Here is a 15,348-nt window from a genome sequence, read left to right as displayed (position 1 = left end):
ATACCAAGTCTCTCCCAAAGCAATGGCAGCATCGTGGTTGAGCTCCATGCGACCCCATTCATTTCAACAGCCTCTGCGCTCCTTGGCGCTCCTCTGCGCTGTCTGGATGGCGCCACTTAGTGGACAGTACCACCCGGAAAAAGTAGCGAGATTCCTCTCTCGTATTACCCATAAACTCTCTCTGGCGCAACACATAGAGGTCTGTGGCTAAACTTCTTTCTCTGACTACATTCATTCGTTATCAAGCCCGCACATCCAAGACAAGGGCAGTATCGTAGGTATTTTGATCGCTAAAACCACTCTGAAATCACAGCTGATATCACATTTTTGTGCTTTTATTAAGCACTTAAAGCATCACACAACTTTGCACGCATTTAACGTATGACTAGTTTTAATAAAAGGAAACTTAATCCAGTATGACATTTTAGGCTATGTCAGCATTTGTAAAGAAATTTAAAATTATGGTTAGCTACCAATGGCATGTTTTCTTCCCCATCACAAACATATTTTACACCATTAGGCCTACCCAATTAATTGTTACAAAAATAATTTAAAGGCGCAGTGTGTTATATTCTTAGTAATTCATTTCAATAATTTATGCTTTCCTTTTACAAAGGTTCCCTTTTTCACTTACCACCACCATCAAATTCTTCGGTTCATTATGACTGGGAAAAAATGCACTTTCAATACACGAAAAGATGGATCTTCCCCACGTCTGCCAATTCGACTTTCCAGATAGACTAGTGATGTAAATTTACATAATGTATGTAGGCTACATTTATGATGCAAAGATGCCTATCTTTATCTGCAAATCTTACTGTAGGCCATACTATTAATTTATTAGTTATATTAGTCTATTACATAGCAGTGTTCAAGATCAAATAAATATTCAAGATGAAATTTGGCAATAGGCAGCACAATTTCAATGAGCCGCGATGTAACTATATCAAACTACATATCTGTTGTAACTATAAACTAGGTTTGATATTTCGTTTAATTGTCCAAAAGGAATACTGTAAGTTTGCAAAATAATGGAACATGGAATGGAAGCACACTAAAACAGTCCTGAGACAAAATGTTCTTTGTGACCATTTCACTCATAGCAGCACAGACACTGCCACTATACAAGTCCAGTGAGATGTAGTTTTGAAACAGCCCCCATATGCAAAAAAGCAATATATATCAAGTAATAATATAGTACAAGAGCTACTGCTAGTACAACACTACACAATCTACGGCAAATCAGGTTAGTATTTACAATAGGCTGTGTCATCAATACAAAACTAGGATGGGTTACACGTATGTACAGGAATAAGAAGATGAATTACAGACAGAGCCATGTGGCACAGAGTCCAGACCAATAGTAATTCACAGTTCAATCCGCATAGACTACTAAAGCTTTGTTGTACAGTCCAGAGGCCGGGCTTTAAGTATTCAGTCATATAAGTGGCAGTGCAGTAGAGGTAGACAAGGAGCTGTGATTAGCAATAAAGGTGCAAGAGTGGGTCATATAACATTTGTGTACAAAATAGTTACACAGTCCAATTCCACAGTCAATAAAAGTGCATTTTTCATGGATTTGTGGGAGGGGGAATAGGGAGAAGCTCCACTTCTACCATGAAAGACTCGATAGACCAAATTAAAGTTTAAGATATTTATTGAGACACTGAAGTATGCAGTAGTGATTCTCTTTGGCGTAGGCCCCCGCCTGCTTTGAATAATTCAGATGAAGAGGGCGCATATCCTGCCGATGGGTAAGGCGGGGGGCGCTACCCCCCTACCCCCCCAGGACGGGGACCAAATGGTGACGGTGGCTGGAGGTGGTGGTTCTCACAATCCTTGTGGTGGCAAGGCGTCAAAAGCAGGGACGCCTCGCAGAGCCTCCTCGTGGGACGAGGACCGGCCAGCGATGGAGGCTGAAGTGGAGGCTGAAGTGGAGGCGGTGGGGGCGTCGACACCTGCGCACTCTAGTCAGTGGAAGAGCAGAGATAGACAGAAGGTTTATAAATGAGCGGGCAGGCATCCTATTGGCTCTAGGTAAATGAATGAGAATACAAGGGAGAGGGTGTGCCTAAGAACAAGAACAGTGATTGGTTGGTTAATGCAAGAGAATAATTGAGCTGAATACCGTCTCATCCTCCTGGCAGAACTTAACGCCTTACAGCTTACACGTCCTCCTCTGCTATACAGATCCTGAAGTGAGGCTCTTCATCTGTTGTAATAAATAGACAGTCAAAGGTCAAGAGAAATGTACTACAAATACGTATCATAATATATTATACACATGTACCACCTGTACAAAAAAGCAAAGAATTAATAGCAGCCAAACAAAATCACACACACAAAAAATGAATAGCAGCCGAACAAAATAAGTTTTTGGACTGTGGTCAGCTTTATGCTTTTCCAGTCTTTTCTTTTCGTTGATATGGGTGTCAACTGTGCAAGAGTATTTTGTAATGAAATTAAAAGGGAAATCGAAGCCAATATCTCATACTAACTCTCATACAATCGTTTGCTACATCACATTAACAGAGGGTATGTTTTGTTTTCCGGCCCATCACAACTCCAATGACACTTCTGTTTCTTAAGTGCCATATAATTTCCCCCTAGACTAGTACATACAGAAGTCTTGAAAATAGTCACAGTTGTCTTTACTGTATATCTGGTCTCATACTGCCACCTGTTGGTTAAACCATGTAGCTGTCTTACCCAAACAGGCACAATATCCTGCAGGGCATAAAAGACAGACAATAAAAATGAGAGCAACAAAAATAGAACATGGGGAGTAGCCTGCACAACCATGTATTGAACATTCTCCTATGCCTTAGTGGTTAGGGAGGTGGTCTTAAGATCAGAGGGTTGTTCAAATACCCCCCTTACCTCTCCTTACACCTCTATCCATAACTGCAGTGCCCTTAAGTAAGGACACCTAACCCCACATTGCTTCACTGAAAATCATTTGAAATACAGCCATTAATGTCACAAAATGTACCTCACCAAAATTAGCACATCCCATGTTAAAATCCCATAGCATGCTTGATTTAACAGTTCTGCAACAGTCCGATAACTCAGGTAGCAGATTTGTTTATCTTGGTGTTGTGGGTAAATGTTTAAAACATTAATGGCTGTATTTGTTTTTTTTTTTTGAGTGAGCAACAAATTAAAGCAGTTGTACAAGTTGTATACAGGTTGCTATTCATTGTGTCAAAGTGAAATTTCAAAGTGAAACATTGTCCACTGAAAAGATATTCTTACAAATCTGCAGAAATGTGAGGGGTACACTCACTTCTGTGACATGTTGTGTTTTCATGATTTGGGCGATCAGAATAAAGTATTTCCCACACACATCTCTTCCCTGATGCATTCATATTAATATGTCAAGTTATTGTCTACTTTGCATCAATGCAAACGTAATGACAGTCAAATCATGACATTTCTACACTGCAAGCTACCAGTCAGACTAATATTGTTCATATTGTAACTGATGAGCAATGCAACTACACATTAAACCTAAATACTAATATTGCGAGAAAGCAATGTTAACCTTGTGTGATTAGGTTAATGGAGAGAAATTCAAGGTCCCTTCTCTGGAGTTTTCCGTCATCCAGGCCCTTGGGTCCATCTGTTGTAAGAAACCTGGTAGGATGTAGAGGGGAAAAAAAACGAAAAACAAATCCATTTAAAAAATGTGCACAGAATTTGTCTATTATACAGTACTCGTCCACTTTCATCTTTTCTACCTTTTATGAAAGAAGCATACAAAACAATCCATATCCACTTTGACACTAGGCACACAACTAACTATAGCCAGTCATGTTCTTTGAATTGTTCAGTTATTTTATGATATCAGTTTATCTGAAACAAAAACAAATGGGAGGGCATTCTTGCCTCTCTTCCTTGCCATCTGCTAGTCTGTGCAAGCTACTACCATAGCCTTTCTACTACTACACCAAACGCATGGCTATTCTAGTCAGGAGGTCTACTGTGCAAGTCAACATAGCCCTTCCCAACTCTATAACAACAGCCAAACATGTTTTTAATAAGGAGGATAGAGCTCAGTGGAAGTTCTGGCACGGTTACTAATTCTGTTTGACTGCGTTGGCTACTAGTAGCGCCCTCTGAGCTCATGTGAGCTATGTGTCTCAGATGGTGCGCCTGTTCTCTTTTGGCACTATCTTTCAGTGCGCAATTAATACGCCATATGCAGAAGTGCACCATTTGAGAACCAGCAATGGTCACGTCGTATTCACCTTGCTGCATCCCTTGTTTACGAGTGGATCTGCACCACATGGTTGCTAAGTGGCTAAATTATTGCCACTCAGTTATCCTTAGCGCCAGCGAAGTACTAAACTTCCCATATATTTGACAAATTTGTAATATATAGTTTGATATTGCCAAATGAGAGAAATACAACACAAATGACACGAAGTACATCATTATTAATCAGAAATACCGATATTGAACGTGGCCTGCGTCTGGCTAAATTTAGCAATGTGCAGTTAAATTAGGTAGGAGCCATCATTGTTGTCCCTGAAAATAACTGTAACGTAACGCTCACCTTTAGTCATTTTCCTCATGAAACAAAACGTGAAGATTGGTATCCTCGGAGTGGCATGTTTTCTCTTCACTTTCTCTCCCCATCATCCGATTTTGGCGGAATTTCACCCACGGGATTATTTCTATGACCGTTTCTGGTACACAGTTCTGGCATCAATCGGGCTAAGCAATCCCAGAATGCACCTGTGCCTGATGGGCGGGGACTGATGTCATAGCCACGCCTTCCCGCGGGCCGCAGCGAGACACTACTCGCCTGGCTAGGTATTACTGTAGGTTGGATATTGTAGTTACTGCAACTTGACTGCAAAGATGACATATGCATAGCAATGTCTCTAAAATGGGACACATCTGGACCATAAGGCTTACACAAGATAAAGGAGGAGTTATGAAGATCATTTTCGTTTTAAACTCAATTTTGACAAAATATGTAGTTACTGCACTTTGGCTTTGTAGGGCAGTACAGTGCACTACAATACCACTGGGTCGATGTATTGCACTGCAATAAGACTGGATTGATACAGTGCACTGCAATAAGACAACATGGTAACACTTTACTTGACGTCGGTGTCATATGCACAGAAATATTCTAGTAAGAGGAGATAGAACAGGTACATAGAAATTAACGGTGAAGATTCGTAACGCAAATATGGCGTCTACCCGCACATCTCCCGCCTTCCTGGTAACAAGAGCCAATGTGCCTGCTGAGCTGCGTTGCCAGTGATCCAATCATCTGGCTGCATCGGCGCACGCGAAATTATGCACATGCTCAGTTTTGAAAAGCCGTTGCTCTCGTGCCGTTATGGAACTACTGCGCCTGCGCTCTGTCAAAAAAACCGTGAGAAAAGTGGCTCAAAAAGCTTTATTTTGACTCGTATGACACAACCAAGTAGTCTAGATTGATCAGTTTTTCACGGTCGTTTCAACCATATGGTTTTCACAACCGCTGGGTTCCCCTCCGTCCTATACTCAGTTTCCCCATTCATTTTTCCCATTGACTCTCAGATCTGGTCTACTTAATCGCGAAATAGCACCCCGGAGGCGTCACCAAGATGGCCGCCATATGTCCCCTCTCATTCTAGAATCTCTCTGATATGCATGTCATTACGTAAGGGTTAACGTTCGGCGAGAAGGTCGCTACCGTGGAATAGCAGCACGACAGAGAGAATCTTTAGACCCCGACGCGGAGCGGAGGGGTCTTGTTCTCTCTGAAGTGCTGCTATTCCACAAAGCGACCGACTCGCCAAAAGTTAACCCGCTTATTATATGGATATACTTAAATGATTCACACATGCGGGGACATTTCTTTAGACCTATTTAATGTTAAGATTGTTGCTGCGCAAAACAAAACAGTGCCGTTGTGGAACACCGCTAGGCAACAGCTAGGTAGGCTAGCCAGGACAACAGGTGTTGTCTATCACAGCAGCTGATTAGAGTGACAAAAGACCGGACCCCCTGCGGAGTGATATGAAACATTCGCTTTAGGGACTGTTCGTAATTTACCGGGGGGGGGAGGGCTGGTGCGTAGGGGGGGGAGGGCCATGATGAAAAAAAATTAGGTGGAGGGGAGGGCCATGGGAAAAAAAATCGGAGTTAGGGGGAGGGCCATGGGAAAAAAACCGAATTTATTTTATTTTATTTTTATTTCTTTTTAAAAATAATAATAATAAATGCTCTGAAACACATCGCTTTGCGATGCAAGGTCCCGGTGCATACTATAGCACTGAAGCGTGTATCTGTAGTCAAAAAACTATCAGGTGCAGCTACTGTAGATTGCCCGCGCTGACTCTCTTTCACTGTAGGCCTATTGCTATAGCGGAGCAAATAAGACCAAAAATAGTTCACTTTGGTATGCAAGCATAGAAATTGGCACAGAGGTTCGTTACAATGTACTCTTTCAGCTAAGGGCGTTGGCCACGCAAAAATCCAAAATGGCGGCCATTTTTCAAGATGGCCACCCTGTTCACTTGTAAATAAGGCTAAGAATAGTTAAATTAATGATACAATTATACAATTAGGCACAAATGTTCATTAGAATGCACTCTTTCACAAAAGAGCATTGGCCACTCAAAATTCAAGATGGCCGCCATTTTTCAAGATGGCCACCCTGTTCACTTGTAAATAAGGCTAAGAATAGTTAAATTAATGATACAATCATACAATTAGGCACAAATGTTCATTAGAATGCACTCTTTCACAAAAGAGCATTGGCCACTCAAAATCCAAGATGGCTGCCATTTTTCAAGATGGCTACCTCTCAACTTGTAAATAAGGCCAAGAAGAGTTAAATTAGGGATAGAATCATGCAATTTGGCACAAATGTTCACCAGAAAGCATTTCTGATCAATGATCAATTTTTGATCAATGATTTAAGCCTAGGAGCCCAACTGAAATATTCAATTTTCATATCAATCAAGTGAATACATGTGCATATCAAGTGTCAGTGACAGCTTGGATTATCTACCTCTATAAGGTCATTACAAATTAAAATGTATGATGGTTTGTGTTCAGATATGTATATCTCAAGTGTACTATGGAGTGATGGGGGGCCTCTATGCTTAGGAAATTATGAATAATCAATATACAATACAACATACATACAGTATATTGACATATGCAAAATGGTAACATGTCTGTTTTATGTTCTACTTTGGTCTTTAACCTAGATGATATGTTGGCTACCTAACCACTTGATTTATTGATTGCTCATTTTTTATTTGTGGGTGTGGTCCTTTGTTTAAAACATGTCAGCCTGGCTTACTTCTCTCACACACTCAAAAAGTATTTCAAAAACTTTAAACAACAACATGTGGAAATCCCATTGACTTTGGAGGGATACACCTGTCAAATTAGCCCAAACGTCATCAAGATACTGTACTGTGGTGTAGTGTACTCTGCTATACTGTACTGTACTGTAATGTTATATACTGTACGGTACTGTACTCTACTGCACCGTACTGTATGCTACTGTACTGTACTGTACTCTACGGTACTGTAATGTGATATACTGTACTGTTCTGTACTGTACTGTTGTGGACCGTACTGTACTGTACTGTACTGTATGTGATTTACCATACTGTACTATAGGCCTACTGTACTCTACTGTACCGTACTGTATGCTACTGTACTGTAATGTGATACACCATACTGTACTGTACTGCACCGTACTGTACTCTACTGTACTGTAATGTGATATACCAAACTGTACTGTACTGCACCGTACTGTATGCTATTGTATTGTACTGCACCGTACTGCATGCAACTGTACTGTACTGTACTGTACTTTACTATTCTGCACCGTACTGTATGCTACTGTACTGTACTGTACTGTACTTTACTGTACTGCACTGCATTGTACTGTACAACTACATAGTAGAACTGAAACATGTGGAGCCTTCTGAGGTCATGTACAATATGATGCAAAATGGTGTAGTGGGAATGAGTTGTGTTACTATTACCACTCACAATCTATGGTAGACTATCCTTCCTCCCAGACTATTTGTGTGCCTTGCATATCAAGAAAATGAGTAATGAGTACCAGTAATGATTTACTTTTATAGTATATACCATATGAGAACTGTTGTTTTATATAGATATTTCTCCTATGGGTAAGGGTGGCAAAGACCTATGGTACATGTTGTCCATCAGCTGTCAGTTGTGAAGTAGCAATTGAAGTAGGCTACTCAATGATTATTGAGCTAACTGTAATACAACTTGTGACACAAGTACTAGGTGAGGACTTGAAAAAAACAGTTTACCTCTGCCTACTTACTCAACACCTACTTAGAAATGATTTCCATTTAATTTGAGCTGAAGACATACTGTGGCCTACATGTATATTGAGTAATCTGTAATACCATTCTAAAGATGACTGAAGTGCACTCACTATGTGCACAATGCTACTTGTGAAAATGTTGAATTAGGTGATCTTATGGGTTTTTCATACATATGGAGAGATCCTGTCCTTTACCCTCTCTCATACAAATACAAAATATCTGTTAAGGAAATTAGAGGATGGAGAACCTGCTACCTTGGACATCATCTTGCACTGACACTTCCCCATTCAGATGCTGCTGAGTGAGCATTAGCAGCAGTCTATTCTTACCATAGTTTTAGTGTGGGAAATACTCATTTTAATTCAAACCAAGAATCTTCTAAAATCGTTCACAATGTTACATTTGCTGCCAAGCATGTAAGCACAGTATGCCCACTATCACACATACTTTCACACTATGTACATTTTTGTAGTTTCATCAATCTGTCAAGCAGGCTACAACTGCCATTGCTTCATCTCTGCTGGGTTTGGGACTATATTAACATTGTCAGCTAAGTATAATGTCATGTGCTAACAATGTAATGCATTACACAACATGACATTGTATATGACATGGTAGAATTATTTTTTTCCGATGGCTCCTAGGCTAGAATTACAGCTTAATACCCTAAAGACACACCATGCAAAGTTTGGTGCTTTATCACTTCCGTAATGGTAAAACCCTTACAGACTACACTAGAAATACCTTCTGCACTTGGCCTTTGTGGAGCACATACTCATTCTCACATTCACAGACCAGCTCTGGAGGCTGCCAAGAAGGCACCAATTGTTTGGGGTTTATGAGCGAAAGTGCTCTCTCTCTCTCTCTCTCTCTATGCATCATAAAGGGTGGCCATCTTGAAAAATGGCAGCCATCTTGAATTTTGTGTATCCAACACCATTTGTTTTTAAAAAGTGCATACAAAGACACATTTCTGCCAAATTATATGATTGCATCACTAATTTAACTATTCTTAGATTTATTTGCGAGTGGCGAGGGTTGCCATCTTGAAAAACGGTGGCCATTTTGGATTTTGCGTGGCCAACACCATATTTTGAAAAAGTACATTCAAATGAACAATTTTGCCAAATGACATGCTTGCATCACTAATTTAACTATTCTTAGACTTATTTAGAAGTGGAGAAGGTGGCCATCTTGAAAAATGGCGGCCATCTTGGATTTTTGTGTGGCCAACGCCCTGAGCTGATAGAGTACATTCTAATGAACATCTGTGCCAATTTTCATGCTTGCATACCAAAGTGAACTATTCTGGGCTATTTTGACAGTTAACTGCTGGACTACTAGTGCTACGGGAACATTGAGCATCATAGAAAATGCCCGTGAGCAAATAACTAGCTGAGGTGAGCTATATGGGCTAAACAGTTTGGGAAGTTTTGACAACGAATTGGATGGGCATTTCCAGAGGAATTTTGGAGAGGTGTTGTAGTCAACTGGTGGTCAGGTCACAACTGGTAAGTCATGATTTTATTTATTGGCACCGCCGTGTGCTTTACATCTGTGTTCAAAAAACTTTTAGACCCCAACCAGACCGGAATGAACAGTAGGCCTACCTAGGCCTAGACGTACTTTGGTAGAACGGTGCAGTGACGCGGGAGATTTTGTTTTGTTTAGCTTGTGGTGTCAGTAATAACAGTGGTATTAACGGCGATGTGTTGGCCATGCATCATATACGGTCTTGAAACCATTGGAGGAGCTAACTTGTTGTGAAGAGAAGTCTCGTCACTTTGGTGAACAAAAACGGACCAACTAAGCAAGGAATTGTGTAGCCTACATTTAAAGCGTGACGGGAGAAGGGAATGTCACCAAAGTTGTGCATCGTGTCAGGTAAGAAGTGACTTTTGTTTCTTGCTGTGGAGATTGGATTCGTAGAAGCGTGTATTGGTATGCTAGGTCTTGCCTGTTGCTGGTGAAGTAGTCTAGCTTAGCCTCGGAGTTGGCTATGGGGTGAATCTGAAGGAGAGCACAGCTGGTGTGCCTGGCTTGTCTATCATCAGTTGTCAAAGTTGAATTGCCGCGATGTGTAATGGCTGTGCTATTGTTGGATGTTTTGGAATGTTGTACTGGTTCTGTTTTGGCAATTTGTTCCATTTTGCTGATTTGACCACCATAGCACCACCTATTAATGCGTCTTAAATAGGCCTATGGCCTACGTTAAATGCAAACTAAAGGTGGATTTCTCACTCTCCCTGTATCAATAGCCAGCAATGGCTCGAGCTGCTTTGGCGCTTAGCCTACTTCTTGCTCCGATCACATCCCGGACTCTTTGGCCGTCAAAGTGTATCACATTCGGGAAGGTAGAGCTATGCCTGTGTGTGTGTGCGTGCGTGCTTTTATGCGCGGTCTGGGAGACAGGACAGGGGTCCTGATCGAGATGCACCTTGAGATCCACAGTCGCAAATCTAAATTATTTGAAAGCCCGGTCACCTCTCACGAGTGCATCGCATAGCCTAGTCAAAGCATTTCTTCTAATTTCACACATTGCACACTGCCCATGCTGAGACAAACTGTCAAGGCAGCGCGATTTGCTCTTGAACACGCCCTCACCTTCCACATCAGGTGCGCGTTTTCTCTTCCGCAAGAAGAACTTAAATTAATAATGTCAAAGTGAGATGTTTAACAAAAAGGTAGGCTAAATCTACCCATCCTTGTTTAGGCTACATAAAACATGAGGAAGTTATTCAGATGTGATTCGCCATTCCTCACCCTAAAATTGATTAGAACGCAGGAAATTGCATCTAAAAAACAGATTTTTTTTTCACAGCACCCCCTGGTCAAAACCAGTTCCTGCGTCCCTGGCTTCGCTACTGTGCTGAACATGTAAAACGTACTTTGTGAAAGGCGCTGCTTGTCGAGCAGGGAAATATTGAAGCTGCGGTGGGGAAACTCTCTCCACTTTGTAGTTTACAGTCGTAACAACTCGGACATTGGTATTGAAATGGAAGTTTTTATTATTATCATTATTATTACTTAACACGTAAAAACAATAGTGAAGGCAATTTGTCTTGGTGACAGTGGAGTTAAAAGGCATCCCATGCAGCCGCAGAGGTAGATTCTAGCGGCTTCTCATAGGTATCCACTGATATCGATAGCACATAATAGTGCAGACAACCGCCCTTGATGTAGGCTACTCTGACTGTTCTCATGATGGTTGTTCATCTACCAATTTTACATATTATTATTTTTTTACCTGTAGGGGGAGGGCCATGGGAAAACAAAATTGAAGTGGGGGGAGGGCCAGGGGGAAAAAATGGGGGGGGGGGGGGGGGGCCATGATTTTTTTTTTTGACCGGACTTCCAGCGCACCAGCCCTCCCCCCCCGGTAAATAACGTACAGTCCCTTAGCCACTGACTTGTATACAAGCCAGTGGCTTTAGCAGTGAACGTCTTGTTGCCATTGACAGCGGTAGCCAGGACAACGGGTGCTGTCTATCACAGCAGCTGATTAGAGTCTTGTTGAAAAGTCGCTTTAGCAGTGAAAAGTCTTGTTGCCATTGACAGCGGTCTGTTATAGACCAACCCGTCCGTTATCGAAAAATAACAGACGTCCGAACGTTGGGGAGCCCCGTTGAAATGAATGGAGCATTCGACAGATGACGTCACAACCATATAATAAAGTGTCATAAAAGTTCCATGACACAGTTATGCACGTGTCATAAACATTATGTCCTTGTCATAAACATGTTATGACTGTGGGCCTTTCAGTTATGGAAAAGACAGTATTTACCATAACTGAATGTCACAACAGTCATCAATTGTTTATGACATGGACATAATGTTTATAACTTAGGCCTATCTATGACTGTGTCATGACACTACTATGACACTGTAATGACATGCGACACCGGCGTCAAGTAAAGTGTACTGTACTGTACTACACTGTACTGCAATAACACTCCACGGTACTGACAGGTCTTGGAGAGGACGGAGCAGCTGATGATGAGGGCTATAGTGCGTTACCGTGACGATCTGGACTTAGAAAACGTCATTGACTTCATACAGAAGAAGGTAAGATCTAACCTATTACTATGTTGTAAAACAACAATCTCTGACTAAGGCACTCCAAATAAAAATGTGTTTATTACGTAGGACAGTTCAGAAGATATGTTTGTACTCAACATATGTGCTTGGTGTTCTTTCTGAGATTAGAAGAAACACTTTCCTAAAAGTGAATCATCATATAGGATGTACCATCATAGGAGGCCTCTCAAACCTGGAAAATCATTCTCAATCATTCTTGTGTGTGTGTGTGTGTGTGTGTGTGTGTGCATTATGTGTTTCTCCTGTCCTCTGTGTGCAGTTCCAGTGCTGTGGAGTGGAGTCTCATAAGGACTGGCATAGTAATGTGTATTTCCAGTGTGAGGAGACCAACCCCAGCCTGGAGGCCTGCGGAGTACCCTTCTCATGCTGCCGGAGGAACAAGAGCGAGGTGAGAGGTCTAGACTCTATGGAGTGTGTGTGTGTGTGTGTGTGTGTGTGTGTGTGTGTGTGTGTGTGTGTGTGTGTGTGTGTGTGTGTGTGTGTGTGTGTGTGTGTGTGTGTGTGTGTGTGTGTGAGGAGACCAACCCCAGCCTAGAGGCCTGCGGAGTACCCTTCTCATGCTGCAGGTGTGTGTCTGTGTGTGTGGTGTGTGTGTGGTGTGTGTTTAGTACATGTGTGTGTGTGTGTGTGTGTGTGTGTGTGTGTGTGTGTGTGTGTGTGTGTGTGTGTGTGTGTGAGGAGACCAACCCCAGCCTAGAGGCCTGCGGAGTACCCTTCTCATGCTGCAGGTGTGTGTGTGTGTGCACGCACATGTGTGTGTGTGCGCCCATATGTGTGTTTATGTGCGTGCGTGCGTGTTAGATGTTAAATTATTTGTAAGGCAACAACTGCAACTACTGCTTTTATGCCAAAACTGACTGATGTCCCTTCACTGGGCTGTTTCTGAAGTCACAATTGACTCTGATTGACTGATTGATTGCTGTGTCTGTGTTCAACACCATTGTGATTGATTGCTGTGTCTGTGTTCAAGGCGGTGTTCAACACCATGTGTGGCTACGAGACCCAGGGGATGGAGGATGAGGAGGCCAGGGAGGACATCTTCATCACGGGCTGCCTGGAGAGGATCGTGCGCTGGGGGAAGAACCACCTCTTCCTGGTCGGAGGCATCACCATCGGCCTCGTCTGCCTAGAGGTGGGGCATTTGTTTTTTCATTTTGATTTTAATCCTTTAGCACAGACGAAGGAGAGTCCGCACACTTAAAATCCTTTTTGTCTTTTATTATTTCATGGCTGGATTACATTTCGACTTCTACAGTCATCGTGAAATAATGTGATGATTTTAATGTCACTAAAATTATAACGACACATCTTCCGTTGAACGTTTGGCTTCTATTTCATACACTAATAATTAAAAGGGCTAACAAATGTAGAGCGAAGTCTAATTATATAATGTTATAATAAAAATTATCCCTGGCCCTGATGTGGCCTAACGGTAGGGCACTGTATTACTACGCTGGCGCCCTGGGTTAAATTCCGGCCCGGGCAGGGCTGGACTGGTAATCTGGCATACAGGGCATTTTCCCGGTGGACTGACAGTCCCCAGGGGCCTATACTGTTGTTGTTGTTGTTGTATTGGCCCACAAATTAGAGGGGGAGGCATATTGATCCATCGTCAATATAGACAGGGGATTCAGCCAGTCAAGATATAGTATGAAAGTGGCCTGTGCGTGTCTGGGGCCGATCTATGCCAAAAATACCAGGGCCACTTTTCGGTCCCAGTCCAGCCCTGGGCCCGGGTCATTTGCCGATCCTACCCGTCTCTTTCTCCCCACTCATTTCCTGTCTCTCCTCCACTGTCCTGTCCAAAATAAAGGCAAAAAAAGCGCTAATATATATATATATACTGTATATATAAATATATAAATTATCCCTATAACACTCTTAATCTCTCAGTAATACCATAGCAGTGTTGTTGTTATGAAGAGGTAGAGAGAGATGGGGAAGGATTGGTAAATGACCTCTGATAGGACGCGACCCCAGGTCCCCACGTTTATGGCTTAGTGCCTTAGCCGGAGCCAGTGTCCCAAGTGGAGAATGTTTCTGTGGTAACTGTTAGGTTACTGTTAAGAATCATTGATTTTGTAGAATATTATGGTGTGCCCTTATCCAGATTGTGGACTTCTTGGGTTTTCGATGTTCTTATGTCCAAGGTATGGTACATCCAAAGTCAAAAAAATAGAAAAAAGTCTCTGACTAAGGCACTCCAAATTAAAAATGTCTTCATTATATTTAGCACAAGTCCTACATGGACATATTAAAAAGCAAGGCCCACGTGTAACGACATGATTGCCTTCTTTAGGACAGTGTTATGGAGTCAATTAGGTTATGGTTCACCATGTGGTTCAGTGTATTCACAAAATGAAGTAGCTTGTTCAAGGGTGGAAACATAAGCGACTATAAAGGTGATAATCTCTTGACTCCTCTACATGTATTCCCACAGCTCTGTATGATCTGTCTGGCGTCGGCACAGCTGTCTCGAATCAAGAAAATAGTCAGGAAGAAGAGACTCCTCAGTCTGAGAAATTCATGGAGGATGCAGAGCAGATGACAACACACACTACTGTACTATGCAGAGCAGATGACAACACACTACTGTATTATGCCATTTCATAAACCGCATACTATGCCATTTCATAAACAACACACTGTCATTTCATAAGCAACACACTATGTAATTTCATAAACCGCATACTGTGCCATTTCATAAACAACACACTATGTAATTTCATAAACAACATACTATGTCATTTCATAAACAACACATTATTCCATTTCATAAACAACATACTGTGCCATTTCAAAAACAACATACTATGCCATTTCATAAACAACATAGTATGCCACTTCATAAACAACATACTATGCCATTTCATCAACAGCATACTATGCCATTTCATAAACCGCATACTGTGCCATTTCA

At 41.8% G+C, this 15,348-nt stretch overlaps 1 protein-coding gene and 1 long non-coding RNA gene across 2 annotated transcripts in view; one reads left to right on the top strand and one right to left on the bottom strand.

The window, feature by feature from the left end:
* zgc:113223 (uncharacterized protein LOC541424 homolog) overlaps positions 1-14,976 on the top strand; it is a 20,650-nt gene extending 5,674 nt beyond the window's left edge. Inside the window, exons 5-8 of the mRNA XM_063200565.1 lie at positions 12,300-12,395; positions 12,688-12,816; positions 13,399-13,560; positions 14,869-14,976. Coding sequence (XP_063056635.1) covers positions 12,300-12,395; positions 12,688-12,816; positions 13,399-13,560; positions 14,869-14,976 — 495 coding nt within the window. The remainder of the gene's footprint in view (positions 1-12,299; positions 12,396-12,687; positions 12,817-13,398; positions 13,561-14,868) is intronic.
* LOC134450669 (uncharacterized) lies at positions 1,132-4,689 on the bottom strand. Its single transcript, XR_010035142.1, has 4 exons — positions 4,559-4,689; positions 3,545-3,636; positions 2,129-2,212; positions 1,132-1,967 (listed from the first exon to the last, which is right to left on the bottom strand). It is a non-coding gene; the product is annotated as an uncharacterized LOC134450669 (long non-coding RNA).
* Positions 14,977-15,348: the final 372 nt, after the last annotated feature.

Source organism: Engraulis encrasicolus, chromosome 6 (genome assembly GCF_034702125.1).
Source record: "Engraulis encrasicolus isolate BLACKSEA-1 chromosome 6, IST_EnEncr_1.0, whole genome shotgun sequence".
Taxonomy (NCBI): Eukaryota; Metazoa; Chordata; class Actinopteri; order Clupeiformes; family Engraulidae; genus Engraulis; species Engraulis encrasicolus.
Note: the sequence above shows the minus strand (reverse complement) of the source record. Positions and strands in the feature narration are given on the sequence as shown.